This window comes from Bubalus kerabau, chromosome 23, assembly GCF_029407905.1.
Source record: "Bubalus kerabau isolate K-KA32 ecotype Philippines breed swamp buffalo chromosome 23, PCC_UOA_SB_1v2, whole genome shotgun sequence".
Classification (NCBI taxonomy): Eukaryota; Metazoa; Chordata; class Mammalia; order Artiodactyla; family Bovidae; genus Bubalus; species Bubalus kerabau.
In genome coordinates this window covers 14,983,638-15,002,197 of record NC_073646.1, presented here as the reverse complement: position 1 = coordinate 15,002,197, position 18,560 = coordinate 14,983,638, and the positions used below count along the sequence as shown (strand labels likewise).

General features: G+C 43.4%; 1 protein-coding gene across 1 annotated transcript in view; it reads right to left on the bottom strand.

Moving 5' to 3' along the window:
* BMERB1 (bMERB domain containing 1) overlaps positions 1–18,560 on the bottom strand; it is a 145,282-nt gene that overhangs the window by 11,673 nt on the left and 115,049 nt on the right. The window contains exon 3 of the mRNA XM_055561952.1: positions 1,021–1,094. Coding sequence (XP_055417927.1) covers positions 1,021–1,094 — 74 coding nt within the window. The remainder of the gene's footprint in view (positions 1–1,020; positions 1,095–18,560) is intronic.

The following is an 18,560-nucleotide window of genomic DNA, read 5'->3' as shown; positions in this document are numbered from 1 at the left end:
TGCTAAATTGCTTCAGTTGTGTTCAAATCTTGCGCAACCCTATGGACTGCAGACTGCCAGGCTCCTCTGTTCATGGGATTCTCCAGGCAAAAATACTTGAGTGGGTGGCTGTGCCCTCCTCCAGGGGACCTTCCCGACCCAGGGATAGAACCTGTGTCTCTTGGGTCTTCTGCATTGGCAGGTGGGTTCTTTACCACGAGTGCCATCTAGGAAGCCCAATAACAATAGTGCTAATTTGTTAAGCACTTAAATAGGATGTTGTTGTTTAGTCGCTAACTCATGTCTGACTCTTTGAGACCCCATGGACTGTAGCCTGCTAGATCCTCTGTCAGTGGGATTTTCTAGGCAAGAATATTGGGTTGCCATTTCCTTCTTCAGGGGATCTTCCTGACCCATGGATTGAACCCAGGTCTCCTGCTTGGCAGGCAGATTCTTTACCACTGAGCCACCTTGGATGCCTGCTAAGCACTTTGCATGTTTTATCCCCTTCGTCAATCTCACAACAATCCTGAGACAGACAGTATGATTGTCCCAGATTAGAGATGAAGAAACTGCGTTGTAGTGAAATAACTTGCTCAAGGACACATGATTAATAAATGACAGATGTAGGTTTGACTCCAAAATCAGAGCTTGTAACCACCATACTCTACCTATTCCCAAACAGGATAATAAGAGTAATCATTGCTAATATTTGCTGGACTCTTTGGACCAGCCATCAAGCTAAGCACATGGTTTGCATTGTTTCATTCATCACAATGAGATTTATACCCAATGAATTAGGTACTATTACTATTCCTACCCCATTTTCAGAGGAGGAGAGACTGAGTCTCAGAGAGATAACATGACTTGCCCGAGGTCAAGGAGGTGGGCAGAATTAGGACTTGAACGAGGTCTGCCTCATGTGGAGTTGGTTGAGCCACGCGATCGGGAGCACTGAGTTGCAGGAATGAGGCTGCGCTAGGGCCTTCCAGACAGGGACTCTGAGCAGCTGTCTGGTGGAGGTGGGGTCCCCATGGTTACCTGGGATGGCGACCAAGTTCTGCAGCTCCTGCTTCAAGTCCATGATGTCGTTGCAGAGTTGGATGTCATCCATCCTAGGGAGAGAGGACACCACAGGACCACAGGTTACATCAACAGAACATTCTACATCCTGAGCACCACCCCAGCTTCAAGCAAAGAGGACTGGAGGGAGGGCTCTGTCCTCTGTAAAGATCACACAGGCTCTTTAGAAGTTTTCCATCAAAAATAACAAGACAAAAACTGCCCGTTCTCCCACAACTCAGGAATGATCACAGTTAATAACACCTTGATAGAGTTCCTTCCAGTCTTCGCGGGCCTGGTTTTTGTTGGCTTACGTGAGCGACTTCATGTCATGGGGTCAGTGTTTTCCTTTTTCAGCTATGTGAAAAGCTTTTAAACATCACAGACATTAACAGCACAGACAGAAAATCTTCCCCTATCCTTTGGAGAAAACCATCGTCAAGGATTTCTTATCTATTCCTCTAGATTAAAAAAAAATTGTTTACTCTTCTATTACCAAATACAACATCGTTCATGTACAAAAGCATTTTGCAATTAGCTTTTTTTGTCTTGAGAATATTACTGTGTCAGGACATGCATATCTCCTCATTTTTAATGACTGTATAGTATTCTGATATATTGATAAACAGTAATTTATTTAACCATTGTCCCTCATTCATAGACATTAGACGTATTTCCAGATATATTCTAGCATAGATTACTAGAAATAAAGGAATTCCTAGCAAATTAATTTCTAGAAATGAGGTTGGAGGGTTAAGTGACATGAACCCTTGCATTTTGATAGGAATTTCCAAATTGTCCTCCAAAGGGACTCTGCATGATATTCCCAGCAATAGTGTAAAAAGAAGATCACGCCTATAACCTCAGCAATTGGGTTGCACACACAATTTTGCATTATGTAGTCTAGTTTCATGTCTGTGTATTGCAATATTAGCTCATCTTACTGTAAACGATGTTTGTAACGGCTACCTGGAATTCTACCAAGTAGATTTATCAGGGTGGTTTTAATTACGCCCTTAGTCTTGATTACTTAGATTTTTTTTCAGGTTGCTTGTATTGTAGCCACTGTAGGATTAACCTAAAGGTTTTCTTTCATGTTGGATTATTTGGGGTGGGAGCTACTGATTCTCAGAAGTAGAACCACTGAATCCAAAGGGTATGACATGTCTATGACCCGAGACATATTTTCAAGTAGCTTCCCCATTGGGTGTGCTGTGTGCCTTCATTCTGCATGTCTTTATTGAGCATTTACTGTGTTCGCCACTGTCATAGGCTCCAGGGATGTACCAGCCTCCCCTGCCTTCATTACTGAAATTTAATCTGGGGAGACAGAGGGTAAACACAAATACAATAAAACATCAGATGCTCCAAAGAAGAGTGAAGCAGGTGGAGGGATGGAGTGGACTGGTTTGGCCACATCAACATTCTGTCCCAGGAAGAGAGAGAGAGAAGCATGAATATTCTCAAAGGGTTCACCTGAGTCTACACAGCAAGCGTAGGTGGGACCAGAAGTAGAGATCGACTTGTCCAAGTTCACTGATCTTTCTGCTTCCTTCTGGGGTATCTTCATCAAGAACTTGATCTCCATTCAGAAGCGCCATCCTCAGACCAGCTTGGGGGTCCCCTGCCCTTCGCTGGCCAAGAATGGCCCAAGTGACCCACCATCCCAGCCTTCAGGACAAGTGGCAGGAATGTCTCACTTTAGCCTCCATCTCCTGTTCCTGTTGCCAGAGGCACTCCAAGCGACTGTCAAATCCTGCCCTGGAATGTCCTAGTAGGTGGCAGCCGCCACGAATGAGCATGGGGGCTTCGCCAGAAGGGTACAAGCTGTTTCCCTGGGTTCCTATCCGCAATGTTCCAACCAGAGGTGTTCCAGAATCCTTCTTTACATGGAGCGTGAAGATCGGGCTAAACCAGTGGTTTATTTATTTATTTTTAAGGGGAACAGTTCACAGGTGTTTACTGTCTATTAAGAAGGGGCGTGGGCAGCATAGCCATCTGACAGTGGCTTCTGATGACAATTCTCTGTTCCTTGTCTGTGGCAATAAGCCCAGGTATGACTTTTTTTTTTGGCCTTTGGAGTCTGAATGTGGTCTGATCAGATTTTTGTTCGATTAATTTATCTTAATTGGAGGATAATTACTTTACTAAATTGTGCTGGTTTTTGCCATACATCAACATGAATTTGCCACAGGATTACACGTGTCCCCCCCATCCTGAACCCCCTCCCACCTCCTTCCCCACCCCATCCCTCTGGATTGTTCCAGAGCACCGGCTCTGCATGCTGGGCTTCATGCATTGAACTCGCACTGGTCATCTATTTTACATACGGTAATATACACATGTCAATGCTATTCTCTCAAATCACCCCACCCTTGCCTTCTACTGAGTCCGAAAGTCTGTCCTTTACATCTGTGTCTCTTTTGCTGCCCTGCACAAAGGATTATTGGTACCATCTTTCTAAATTCCACACATATGCGTTCATATACAGTATTTGTCTTTCTCTTTCTGATCTCTGTATAATAAGCTCCAGGTTCATCCACCTCATTAGAACTGACTCAAATGCGTTCCTTTTTATAACTAATCAATGTGCCATTGTGTGTATCAATGGTTCTTAATGGGGACGATTTTGGTCTCTAGGGGCATTTGGCAATGTCTGGAGACTTATTTGCTGTTATCACTGGATGTGCGTGGAGACTGCTACTGGCATCTAGTGAGTAGAATCCAGGGATGTCGTGAAACATCCCGTTGCCTCAGTAGAGAATTATCTGGTTCAAAATGCCAATCGTGAAGTTGAGAAAGCAGGGTTTCCCTGGTGGCTCAGCCGTAAGAAAGAACCCGCCTGCTATTGTAGGAGATGCAGATTTGATCCCTGGGTCAGGAAGATCCCCTAGAGAAGGAAAAGGCAATCTGCTCCAGTAATCTTTTTTTTTTTTTAATTGAAGAATAATTGCTTTACAGAATTTTGTTTTCTGTCAAACCTCAACATGAATCAGCCATAGGTATACATATATCTCCTCCCTCTTGAACCTCCCTCCCATCTCCCTCCCCATCTCACCCCTCTAGGTTGATACACAGCCCCTGTTTTGAGTTTCCTGAGCCATACAGCAAATTCCTGTTGGCTATCTATTTTACATACGGTGATGTAAGTTTCCATGTTACTCTTCCCATGCATCTCACCCTCTCTTCCCCTCTTCCCATGTCCATAAGTCTATTCTCTATGTCTGTTTCTCCACTGCTGCCCTGTAAGTAAATTCTTCAGTACCATTTTTCTATATTCCATATATGTGTGAATACAATATTTATCTTTCTCTTTCTGACTCACTTCACTCTGTATAATAGGTTCTAGGTTCATTCACCTCATCAGAACTGACTCATATGCATTCCTTTTATGGCTGAGTAATAGTCCATTGTGTATATGTACCACAACTTGTTTATCCATTCATCTGTAGATGGGCATCTAGGTTGCTTCCATGTTCTAGCTATTGTAAATAGTGCTGCAATGAACAATGGGATACAAGTGTCTTTTTTCAACCCTGATTTCCTCAGGGTATATGCCTAGAAGTGGGATTGCTGGGTCATATTGTGGTTTTATTCCTAGTTTTTTAAGGAATCTCCATCCATCTTCCATAGTAGGTGTATCAATTTACATTCCCACCAACAATGCAAGAGCGTTCCCTTTCTCCACACCCTCTCCCAGCATTTATTGTTTGTAGACTTTTTGATGATGGCCATTCTGACTGGTGTCAGGTAAGTAATATCTCATTGTGGCTTTGATTTGCATTTCTCTAATAATGAGTGATGCTGAGCATCTTTTCATGTGTTTGTTAGCCATCTGCTTCAGTATTCTTGCATTCCTTGTATTCAGTATTCCTTGTCCCATGGACAGAGGAACCTACAGTACATGGGGTCGCAAAAGAGTCGGACATGACTTAGCCCTTAGCAGCAACAATGTTAGAAGCAACAGCGTTGGACCAGCCATCTCTAGCTCAAAGGGGCCGAGTGCCAGAGGTTTTTGTCACTTTCCTCATCTTTGAAATCCGAATTATAATAGTACAGCTGTCCAGGATTACTATGCAGGTCAGGCATTGAGCATATGCCTGGGCCGTACATGGTACAATGCTCAGTAAATGGTATCTGTCACTATTAATAGCTATCAGAAAGAGGCAGGAGGGAAAAGAAAGAGAAAATGATGCTGGACAAGCAATTATTTGACAAATGGAGCCCACATCTTCAAACTTCTGAAAAAACAAACCTATTTTGATTATATTCCTCTCTATAAAAATTTTTTAAATTTTTTAAATTTTAAATAAAATTTTTGTTGATGTTTGACAGAAAACAACAAAATTCTGTTAAGCAAGTATTCTTCAATTAAAAAATAAAGTGGAAAAAAAAGGGGAGGAAAATATTTTTTTAAATAGAAGTCTTATCTGGTTGCTGGGCAGATTCCTGATCACTGTAGAAATTTTGAAAAATACAAACAAGGACAAATAAGGAAACTAAAATTACACATAACCTTGATCCACACACACAGAGGCCCCTGTTCCACCCTGAGTGTTGCGGTGGACTTCACGCCAGTCTTTTGCCTTCACGTAACCCAGGTCTGGGGGATTTGCCCTGGAGGGTGCCCTTCACCCTTTATCCATCTCGAACCTGCACTTAGCCTAGTTCTGAGTCCTCCTGAGTCCATCCAAATCCCCAACACCTTAACAAACAAGGTGAAATTCTTGGGAAGCTCGCACAGGCAGACATGCATCAGAACCCCATGAAGGAGAGGAAATGGCAACCCACTCCAGTATTCTTGCCTGGAGAATCCCATGGACAGAGGAGCCTGGCAGGCCATGGTCCGTAGGGTTGCAGAGAGTCAGACACGACTCAAGTGACTAAGCACGATCTCATTTCAAAGCAGAAACAGACACAGACATAGAGAACAAATGTATGGATACCAAACAGGGAGGGGTGGGATGAACTGGAAGATTGAAATTGACACATATACACTATTGATGCTATGTATAAAATAGATACCTGAGGTGGTTCTTCTCTGGTGACTCAGTGGTAAAGAATCTGCCAGCCAATGCAGGCGAACTGGGTTCCATATATGATAGTAGCCACTTGCATGAGTTATCTTAACAACACAGAGTTCTGGTAAGGAGTGCAGAACTGACAAGCTACCACCAACCAGAAGCATTTGGGAAAGGTCAAAAGGAAAGCGGAGACACCAGTCCATATGTCCTACCAACTTCCCAGAAACCTCCTCTCTGGAATCCAACTTGGGTGAACAGTGCGTGCACCACCAGCAAGGACCCCGAGTCAGTTTCAGAGACAACCCAGAAGCTAACTCCATCACCATAAAACCCAAGACTGCGAGCCACGTGGCAGAGGAGTTCTCCTGGGTTCCCTCTGCTGCTTTCTGCCTGGGTGCCCCTTCCCAATGAAGTCTTTCCTGGTGGCTCAGACGGTAAAGAATCCAACTGCAATGTGGGACACCTGGGTTTGATCTCTGGGTTGGGAAGATCCCTTGGAGGAGGGCATGGCAACCCACTCCAGTATTCTTGCCTGGAGAATCCCATGGGCTGAGAAGCCTGGCACACTACAGTCCATGGGGTCGCAAAGAGTTGGGCATGACTGAGTGACAAAGCACAGCAGTGTCTCCTCACACAATTCATTTCCAAGCGTCAGACAAGACCCACTTTCTGGCCCTAGAAGGGGTCCCTCTTCCTAAAACAATGTGAGTCTTGAGTGCTAACCCCTCATTCTCCTGAAGCTGCTATAGCCACTGTGGTGAGGGTGGCACGGGGAAGCAAGGAAAGAGACAGATCCTTGATGACATCCTTGAGCCACCCCACCAACACCTAATTAATTCAAGACACTATTAATCAGATGTTCTGATTACTTGTAGCTGAAGACACCATCACCAATGCATATATGTGGACATGTGCATTTTAAATTAAAATAGGACCAAAATAAACATGCATATACCCTGCTCATTGTGGGCATTACATCATGTTGATTGTCCAATGTCATCAAATAATATTATTCAAAAAACATTTAACCAGTTCATGCAAAGCACTTTTGAAGCTTGGCTGGAACTTCGAATAAACCCCATTAGTCCAATTCTCTGCCAGAATAGTGCTGAACCCTAGAAATGGAACTCTGCTCGTTCTAGAGAGAGAGATGTCATTTCTGAGAACCTGATTGATGGAGGAAGGAAAAGAAAGTCAGCCTGTGTCATCACGCATCTCAACCTTTCATGCTGGGACAATGGAGAAAATTGGTCATTTTACCAGCTCTGGGCGTGGAGAGGTGAATAGGCTCTGTCAGAATAATAGTGCTGCTGCTTTACAAAATCTCTCTGCAAATGACATGGTCTGGAGACTAATGGAAATCCAGCAGAGACCAAGATGTGAAGGCAGAAGCAGACTGACAGAGGAAAGGGTTGACTTTTTAAGGGAGTATTTACTTGGCTTCTTCCTGGGGCTTCCGTAGTGGCTCAGATGGTAAAGAATCTGCCTACAATACGGGAGACCTGGGTTCGATCCCTGCGTCAGGAAGATCCCCGGAGAAGGCTATGCACTTCACTATTCTTCCCTGGAGAATCACATGGACAGAGAAGCCTGGCAGGCTACAGTCCATAGGATTGCAAAGAGTCGGACATGAGTGAGCAACTAACACAACACTCTGTAAGTTGTGAATGCAGTGGACACCTTGGGATGGGTAAGAAGAAATAACATCTGGGATGTGGAGCCCTACCATTAACCTCCTCCACAACTAAAGGGAAAACTGGTTTTTTATACACGCTACACTTGCAACTCCAAATGCATGGATTTTCTCACACAAAGCAATTCTCCAACTCTTGGTGGACACCAACCGGGTGTGCCATCATTGAACTCAATTCTGATACTCACAACCTGGAGTGAGCACAGACCTCACAGGTCAAGGGCTCAGTCCCGTCAAACTCAGAGGCCAACTGCAATTTGGGACCACTTCTACTTCTGACCAACTGGCTATGAACTGGGGGCTCCCATGATCCCCTTCCCCAGGTTCGATAATTTGCCAGAACCGTTCAAAACTCAGAATTACATGTACATACATTTGCTAGCTTATTAGAAATGATATTTTAAAAGGTACGGATGAACAGCCAGATGAAGGTATGGTGAAGAGTGTGGGAGTTTCCAGGCCCTCCCCAGGGCGGGCCACTCTCCCATCAACTCCATGTGTTCACCAACCTGGAAGCCCTCTAAACGTCACAAGAGGTTTTATGAGGCTTCATCATGTAGGCATGATCAATTATTAATGATCAATGATTGTGGAGATCAGGCTCCACAATCTCCCCAGAGAATTCAGGGATTGTGCCGCAAGTTACAAGCTTCTAAGCAAGCCTTGGTCTTTCTATGGATCAGCTCCCAATTCAAAGCCACCGAGATATCTCATTAGCATGCGAAACAACACTCATTACTCAGGAAATTCCCAGGGCCTATGAAGCTCTTGTGTCAAGGAACAAATGCTCCCCAAAAGATGCTCCCAGCATCCCTGTCACTCAGGAAGTAACTAGAATTTCAGAAGCTCTGTCAGAAACTGGTGGCAAAGACCAGGATATGGAAGAGGAATTAAAGGACCTCTTGATAAAGGTAAGGAGAGTGAAAAAGCTGGCTTGAAACTCAACATTCAAAAAACTAAGATCAAGGCATCTAGTCTCATTGCTTCATGGCAAATAGATGGGGAAACAATGGAAACAGTGATAGACTTTCTATTTCTTGGGTTCCAAAATCACTGTGGATGGCAACTGCCACCATGAAATTAAAAGACGCTTGTTCCTTGGAAGAAAAGCTATGACAAACCTAGATGGCATATTAAAAAGCATAAACATCACTTTGCAGACAAAGGTCTGTATAGTCAAAACTATGGTTTTTCCAGTAGTCATGTACGGATGTGAGAACTGGACCATAAATAAGGCCAAGCGCTGAAAAATTGATGCTTTTGATCTGTGGTACTGAAGAAGACTCTTCAGAGTCCCTTGGACAGCAAGGAGATCAAACTGGTCAGTCCTAAAGGAAATCAACCCTGAATATTCATTGGAAGGACTGATGCTGAAGCTGAAGCTCCAAAACTTTGGCTACCTGATGCAAAGAACTGACTCACTGGAAAAGACCCTGATGCTGGGAAAGACTGGAGGCAGGAGGAAAAGGGGGCGACAGAGGATGAGATGGTTGGATGGCATCACCACTCCATGGAGACGAGTGTGAGCAAACCTCAGGAGATAGTGAGGACAGGGAAGCCTGGTGTGCTGCAGTTCATGGGGCTGCAAAGAGTCAGACACGACTTAGCAACTGCACAACACCACCACCACCACCAGATATATTATTAAACCATAATGACTCTGGGCAAACCATTCATCTCCCCATACTTCTGATTCCTCACATAGAGGATTGGGGGCTTCAAGTGTGAAATGGAGTATCTCCTGCCACATCAGTAAACAAGGGTGCCACGGTCACCAGCAATGGCAGCCCCGTGGTGTGAGCCGGTGAGCCCTAAGAGAATTCAGGAAGGAGAAGAATACCTGCAATCTGACAGCTATTGGGCTGCTGCCACGGTGAATGCTATGTGAGCACTGAGGAGCTGGGGGAGGAGGATCTTAGAAGACAGGTTGCTGGCCCCAGATAGCTGAGGTGCATGTGTTTATCTATTAAAATATTTCATTTATTAAATAAAATATTTTTATTTTAATTATTTTAATTTTAAATATTTGATTATTTTAATTATTAAATAAAATATTTTATTAAAATATTTATTTATATTAAAAAAGAGCTCTCTTTTTCTGTGCACTCGCCTGACACATGTGAAAGGAATGATTTTTAGCAAGCCCAGACTCTTGTATCTTCTCATGCTTAGAAAAGCGCTAAATTCCTTAATTTGAGATACCTGACTTTCCTTAATTAACAATAATCTTTCGATGTTCAGACTACCTGCCCCTTGCTGCAAACTTCTATATAACCTGATTCCTCCCCTCACCTTCTCAGAACAGTTCTTCCACGGTCACTTGAGATGCTGCCTCCCAAGCCTGAAGTCCTAAAAATTCCCACCAAATAAAATATAATTCAATTTCTATTTTTTTTAATTTCTGTTTTTAAATTTTAAAAAATTTTCTATTTTTTAAGTTGACACAAGATCCAGGGAACCCTGTTCTTCCAGCACATAGCGGTGATAACATGCTTTAGACCCAGCTGGACCGGGGTCAACTCCCCCGTTGACCAGCTACATTACTCGTGGGAGCCCTTCCACTGCTCAGGGTGTCAGTGCTCATTGTGGAAGCGGAATCTTACCTTTATCTTTCATTCTTTCATGAAGAATGAAATCAGCTTATGGGTGTAGAGCAGGCAGCCCTGTGCTCAGCACATCTGTAGCAGGTACAGAGGAAAGGTTACTTCTGTCCACCCCTCTGCCCTGGGTAAGGTGGTGAACCGCTAGGCTTGCTCAGACACTCCTGAAAACTCTCAGCCAACATTCCTGCGTCAAAGAATGAGTCTCACTTTCTGTGCTATTTCAATTTCCTCCAACCTAATGGCACTGAGATGATGAATGTGTGTGTGTGTGTTTGGCAATCTTGGATTAATGAGTTTAAACGCTGTCCCTGGGGGAGAATAAGTGTTGAGACCTCTCCAGGGAAACCGCGGTCTCAGCCCTCTCTCAGCATCACGTAAGCTGGGGACCAAGGACAAGCGAGGTGCCTGCCACGCAGGCTCAGGTGACACATCCATCAAATGGAGGCCTTTAGGACAGTCACTGAAGGCCTGTTTTCTCCTTGAGGCACATTTATGGTCTGCATGTTAACTGGCTTCTTCCTTGATTGTAATCAGACCCTCATTTGGGAGATGACACTGTTCCTAAAAGAATGCCACCTTCCTCAAGCATGAATTACTCTTCTCTCCCTCAGGGGTTTTCCAGATGTTCTCTGCTTTGATTCAGAAAATTTACTAATACTGAAAAACTCATTGAGCCGAGCTCTTGGGGTCTGTGCTGAGAAATGGAATATTTCCTACCATCAGTAAACAAGGATGTCATCGTCATCAGTGATTGCAGCCCGCCAATGTGAGCCGGTGAGCCCTAAGGAAACTCAGGAAGGAAAAGCATATCAGCAACCATCAGACTACAGCCACTCTCCAGGGTAAGCCCTGAGAAAAGGAAGCTCAGGATGTGAAAACAAAGGACACCGGCCCAGAGAGCTGAGCTGATATCAAAGGAATAATTTCAGTGAGTCTAGACTCTAGCATCTTCCTGTACAAAGAAAAGCGCTCAGTTTCTTGATTTGAGATATCTGGTTTTCTTAATTAACAATATAATTTTTTCATGTTCAGACTACCTGCCCTTTGTTACAAAAATTTCTGTATAACCTGGCTCATCCCCTCGCCTCCTCAAAGCTCTCAGGGTTACTTGAGATGTTGTCTCCTGGGCTTGATGTCCTAAAAATTCCCACTGAATAAAACAACTGTCTTTAGGTTGTGAATATTTTTTTTAAGTCAACAGTGCCACATGCCAATTACAAGTTTCTATGAAAAAATTACCAACAGTATTTTTGTACTTTTGTTTTAGACCCAAAAGGGTACTTCTGGTCTTTCAAAAATCATATACATAACATAGAAATACAGCCTCCTGGAAAAATGTCAAACAACATAGGAGTATAACTGTAGCCGGCATTTATCAATGTTTTCATACTATTGGGGCCAGGTTCTGGTGTAAGCATTTTATATAAATCATCTCAATTAACTCACAGCAACCCTAGGAGGTGTAGAATGGAATACTTCCTGCCAGATCAGTAAACAAACGATGTCACGGTCATCAGCTTGTAGCTGATGTACATCATCAATTGTAGCTACCATGGATGGTGAGCAGATGAGCCCTGAGGGAACTCAGGAAGGAAAGAATACCTGCTATCTAGCAGCCATCAGCCTGCAGCCACTCCGGACGGTGAGCCCTGAGGAACTCAGGATGTGGAAACACAGGAAACTGGCCCCAGATACCTGAGGTACGTATCAAAGGAATGATTTCAGTGACCCAGATTCTTACATCTTCCCTTACATAGAAAAGCGACACATTCCTTAACTTGGGATGTCTGGTTTTCTTTGATTCACAGTAATCTTTTGACAATCAGACTACCTGCCCTCCTTTGCAAAACTTCTATATAATTTGGTTCCCCTTGCTCGCCTCCTCAGAGCAGTTCTCTCAGGGCTACCTGAGATGCTGCCTCCTGAGCCTGAAGTCCTAAAAATTCCCACCGAATGAAACATAACGCAACTTTTAGGTTGTGACTATTTTTTTAAGTCTACAGAAGTGAGCTATTAGCATCCTTTAGATGCTGTTAGGAACTTGCTCAAGGCCAGAGTGAGTAATAGGAACCTGAACCTGGGCAGACTGACCTCTCAGGTGGGAATGTTGAAGTCCCATGCCATACAGTGGTTGGAGTTCAGGGAAGACAGAGACCAGAGTAGTTTGGGGGGAGGTTCCTCAGCAAAGGCTGCCATTTATGGGAGGGGTACAACCTGGCTGGCCACAGAGAAGAGTGCCAGGCACTCAGGCAAAGGGCGAAGCTCAAACATTGACTGCAGAAAGGAGTGTGGTGTCTGTGTTATGTGACAAGAAAGAACCCACCAAAATAGGACACCCTGGTGACATATTGATCCGGCTTATGAAGGATTTGACATGGGAGCCATCTTAGGTTGGTTATATGTCTATGAAAGCCAGTGTGGCTGACATGGTAATCAGTGTGTACACTCCAAGGAGGAACAGCATCCTCAATCTGAACTTTCTGTTTAAGGCACTCAAGAAACTTCCTGGAAGATATGTTTGCTCTTGAATCTCCAACAGGGTCAACCGACTATGACCCATGGGCCAAACCTGCCTGCTTTGTTGGAATCCATGAATAAGAATAGATTTTACTTTTAAATAGAAAAAAAAAGAAGAACATATCTGGACACATGACCATTATATGAAATTCAGGGTTCAGTGTCTATTAGCTTGGTGCTGTCAGGTGAGTGTACGTTCCTCGGTTTTTGTCTCGTCACAACAAAGATTTGGAGTGACGGACATTAAAGCCCCCTCAACATGTCACAGCTCTCGGGTCTTGGACAGACCATGTTATAGCTCTCAGGTCTCGAATGGACCATGTTATAGCTCTTAGACAAATCAGTGTTACAGCTCAATTTTATTTAGAAGATAGCAGGAAAATCCATCTTCGAGGCGTGAGGGCACGTTGATCCAAAGACACGAAGAGAAGAGCACCCCAGTGCGCAGGAGAGAGAGAGAGCTAGCTTTGGCTCCTCTTTTTATGTTTTCTCTCCCTGGGCCTGTCCTATGTAAATTGGGCCAGCCAGGAGTGTTGTTTGTTTTACCTGAGGTCCTCACTCTGGTCCTCGGATCTTCCTTTGTTCTATTTTCGCAGGCTTTTCTCTTCCTTACTATTAGCCACCGCCATTCTGGACTCCTTTTCCCTATTCTAACTACCTAATAGTGCAAAAGTAATTATGGTTTTGCATTACTGAAATTTGCTGTTTGATATTAGAATACATTCTTAATAAATGTGGTTATGTTATACACCATTTTAATGTGTGTGTGTGTTTTTTTTTTTTTTTGCTAATGTTTTATTACTTGCTGTTTATTTTATATTTTAGACTATGGAAACAATGTTAGAAAAAAAGCAAATTCAAGCGATTTTCTTATTGGAGTTCAAAATGGGTTATAAAGTAGCAGAGACAACTCGCAACATCAACAATGCATTTAGCCCAGGAACTGCTAACAAACATACAGTGCAGAGTGGTTCAAGACGTTTTGCAAAGGAGACGAGAGCCTTGAAGACGAGGAGCACAGTGGCCAGCCATCAGAAGTTGACAATGACAATTGACAGTCATTGTCAAAGCTGATCCTCCTACAACTATATGAGAAGTTGCCAAAGAACTCAACATGGACCATTCTATGGTTGTTTGGCATTTGAAGCAAATTGGAAAGGTGAAAACACTCGATAAGTGGGTGCCTTAAGAGCTGACTGCAAAAAAAAAAAAAAATTGTCATTTTGAAGTGTCTTATTCTATGCAACAGCAGTGAACCATTTCTCAATCAGACTGTGATGTGCAATAAAAAGTGGATTTTATACGACAACAGGCAACAACCACCACAGTGGTTGGACTGAGAAGAAGGTCCAAAGCACTTCCGAAAGCCAAACTTGCACCAAAAAAAGGTCATGATCACTGCTTGGTGGTCTGCTGCCTATCTGATCCACTACAGCTTTCTGAATTCTGGCGAAACCATTACATTTGAGAAATATGCTTAGCAAATAGATGAGATACCCTGAAAACTGAAATACCTGCAACCAGCATTGGTCAACAGAAAGGGCCGATTCCTCTCCATGACAACACCCAATTGCACATCACGCAACCAGCACTTCAAAAGTTGAGTGAATTGGGTTACAAAGTTTTCCTCATCCACCAAATGCACCTCACCTCTCACCAACCGACTACCACTTTTTCAAGAATCTCAACAACTTTTTGCAGGGAAAAATGCTTCCACAACTAGCAGGATGCAGAAAATGCTTTCCAAGAGTTAGTTGAATCTTGAAGTATACATTTTTATGCTACAGAGATAAACAAACTTATTTCTTGTTGGCAAAAATGTGTTGATTGTAATGGCTCTTATTTTGATTAATAAAGATATGTTTGAGCCGAGTTATAATGATTTAAAATTCATGGTCCAAAACCACAATTACCTTTGTACCAAGCTAATATTAAAAATGTTTTATTGGAACACAGCTGTGCCCATTCATTTACCTACTATCTGTGACCACTTTCACCCTACAACAGCCTAGCTGAGTAATTGTGACAGAGACCATATAGCTCAAAATTGAAAATTTTTACTAGCTGGTCCTTTATAGAAAAATCTGGGGGTGGGTGCGGTGGGGTGGGAGGGAGGTTTAAGAGGGAGGGGATATATGTATACTGATGGCCGATTCATGTTGTTGTACTGAAAAAAACAACAAAACATTGTAAAGCAATTATCCTGCAATTAAAAATAAGCTTAAAAAAAGAAAAATTTTGTCCTGATCATAATCTTCAGAAAAAAGAAAAAAACATGGAAAGGAATCAGAGATTAACCTTGTTCTTGGAGCTGAAAGAGCTCTCACCTTAAATGGATGAAGAAGTAAATGCCCAGGGAGGGGAATATTGATCATTGAGTCATTGGTTTACTGACTTGTGTAACAAATCAATCATTTGCACCAGGGGTCCCCAACCTCTGGGCCTTGGACTGGTACCTCCAAGTACCACTGGCAGATCAGTGGCAGCTTTAGATTAGAAATACAGTACACAATAAATGTAATGCACTTACATCATCCAACCCCTCTCTCTCCTTCCATGGAAAAATGGTCTTCCATGAAAACTGGTTCCTGGTGCCAAAAAGGTTGGCGACCACTGTTCTAGACAACCTAGATGAAAGCCTACTGTATGCAGGCCTCCCAACTCAATTTACATTTTTGAAAAACACCAGAAATAAGCCAGCTAAGATTCCTGGCGATGAGGAGGGCCCTCAGGCTCTCACCCACCTGTCGCCTTGATTCAGGACCCAGCCCGCTTTCTCCTCTGGACTCCAGCGAGGAATTGGGCTGCACCGAGTGTGCACGAGACTGGCCAACAGATTTCCTGCAGCACCAGCTAATGTGATTTGGCAGTTTCTGCAACGCCATTCAACCTTCACATCCTTCCCTTCACTGAAGGCAATACTAAGTTTTGTGACTTTTTATTTTCTACTTTTATTCCCCCAATCTCTTGCCTGTGTTACAGAGAGGAACTGACTCCATGTTGGATCTGTTTCCTTTACTTTAACCTTTGCTTCCCATTTTTTCTGTTCACTAAAAGGACACTGTCCATACATAATGGCCTGCCTTGGGGAACCTTCCCCCTCTGCCTGAAGTTTAAACCAAAATCCCTTTGTTCAGGACCCTGAACACCTGTGGATGGCTATAGAAAGGAAGAAATGAACACATCTCCTCCCAAGGTTGGCCATTCCAGGAGATATTTGTGAGATGAATGGTCTTTTTACTTTACTGCTTCACCTCTCCCTTTCTATTCTATAAAAGAACCTGGCATCCAGACCCAAAAAGGTGGTTATTTTGAGACATTAGTCTACCACCTTCTTGGTCTGCTGGCTTTCCAAATAAAGTCATATTCTTTGCCTCAACACCCTGTCTCTTGGTTAATTGGCTTGTTGTGCGGTGAGCAGAGCAAGCTTGGACTCAGTAACACCTAGAGAGTGCCTACATGGAAACATGGGAGTCATCCCCTTGGATGGCTCAGCAAGCTGTGAAGGTTCTGGTCCTGGATTTCCCTAATCCTAGCCCTGAGTGCCTCGGCTGAGTGGTCCACGAAGAATTAAAGATGCTGGGACATTCCTGGTGATCCAGTGGTTAAGACTCCACGATTTCAATGTAGGGGACATGGGCTCTATTCTGTCTCTGATTGGGAAACTAAAATCCCATGTGCTGTGTTGTGCCACCCATTTGAGAAAAAAATGAAAAGAAAAGAAAGAAAGGATTAAAGATGTGGACAAAGATTAAACTCCAAACAGGTAAGTTAGAGTGATGGAAGGGAAAGTTAGAAGGAGCAGGAGGAAAAGGAGGAGGGGAAGTGGGGGAGAAAGGGGAGGAATGGGATGGAGGTGGGAGGGGGAGGAAAGAGGAGAGGAGAGAAAAGGAAACACCATGAATGTCCAACAATAGAGCATCGGTTACACACATTACTTTCCAACAATACAAGGAAGAACTGCAACCCATTTAAAAGTTATTGCTGGCTAGCCTGCAGTATTTTCTCCAGAGGATCCCTCTGGAGAAAATACAACCAACACACAATGGATGTGGTAAGCCATGGAGGGTTCCCAGATTCAGCAAATAACAACACAGGGTACCAGTTACATTCGAATTTCAGATAAATAAGGAATCACTTGTAGTATCAGGATGCCCTGTGCAATCTTTGGAACATACCTATACTCAAAAATGAGCTATTTAAAATCCTAAAAGATGAGGCTGTAAAAGTGCTGCACTCAATATGCCAACAAATTTGGAAAGCTTAGCAGTCACCACAAGACTGGAAAAGGCCAATTTTCATTCCAATCCCAAAGAAAGGCAACGTCAAAGAATGTTCAAACTACCATACAATTGCACTCATTTCACATGCTAGCAACATAACGCTCAAAATTCTTTTAAGCTAGGCTTTAATAGTATATGAACTGAGAACTTCCAGGTGTACAAGCTGGATTTAGAAAAGGCAGAGGTACCAGAGATCAAATTGCCAACATCCACTGGATCACAGAAAAAAAGCAAGAGAATTCCAGAAAAACATCTGCTTCACTGACTGAGCTAAAGCCTTTGACTGTGTGGATCACAAAAAAATGTGAAAAATTGTTAAAGAGATGGGAATACCGGACCACCTTACCAGTCTCCTGAGGAACCTGTATGCAGATCAAGAAGCAACAGTTAGAACTGGACATGGAACAATGGATTGGTTCAAAATTGGGAAAGGAGTATGTCATGGCTGTATATTGTTACTCTGCCCATTTAACTAATACACAAAGTGTGTGTGTGTGTGTCAGTCACTCCATCTTGTCTGACTCTTTGTGACCCCATGGACAGTAGCCCACCAGGCTCCTCTGCCCATGGAATTCTCCAGCCAAGAATACTGGAGTGGGTAGTGATTCCCTTCTTCAGGGGGTCTTCCTGACCCAGGGATCAAACCTGCATCTCCTGCATTGCAGGTAGATTCTTTACCATCTGAGCCACCAGGGAGGCCTGATATGCAGAGTACGTCATGTGAAATGCTGGGCTCTCACAAGCCAGAATCATGGTTGCTGGGAGAAATATCAACAACCTGAGATATGCAGATGATACCACTCTAATGGCAGAAAGTGAGGAGGAACTAAAAAGCCTATTGATGAGGGTGAAAGAAAAGTGAAAAAGCTGGCTTGAAACTCAACATTCAAAAAACTAAGATTGTGGCATCCGGTCCCACCATTTCACAGCAAATAGATGGGGAAAAAGTGGAAACGGTGACAGATTGTATTTTCTTGGGCTCCAAAATCACTGTGAACAGTGACTGCAGCCATGAAATTAAAAGATGCTTGCTCCTTGGAAGAAAAGCTATCCCAAACCTAGACAGCATACTAAAAAGCAGAGGCATCACTTTACCGACAAAGCTCTGTCTAGTCCAAGTCATGGTTTTTCTGGTAGTCATGTAGGGATGTGAGAGCTAGACCATCAAGAAGGCTGAGCACCACAGAACTGATGCTTTTGAACTGTGGTGCTAGGGAGAAGACTCTTGAGAGTCCCTTGGACAGGAAGGAGATCAAACCAGTCAATCGTAAAGGAAATCAACCCTGAATATTCACTGGAAAGACTGATGCTGAAGCTGAAGCTCCAATACTTGGGTCACTTGATGTGAAGAGTCGACTCATTGGAAAAGACATTGATGCTGGGAAAGATTGAAGGCAGG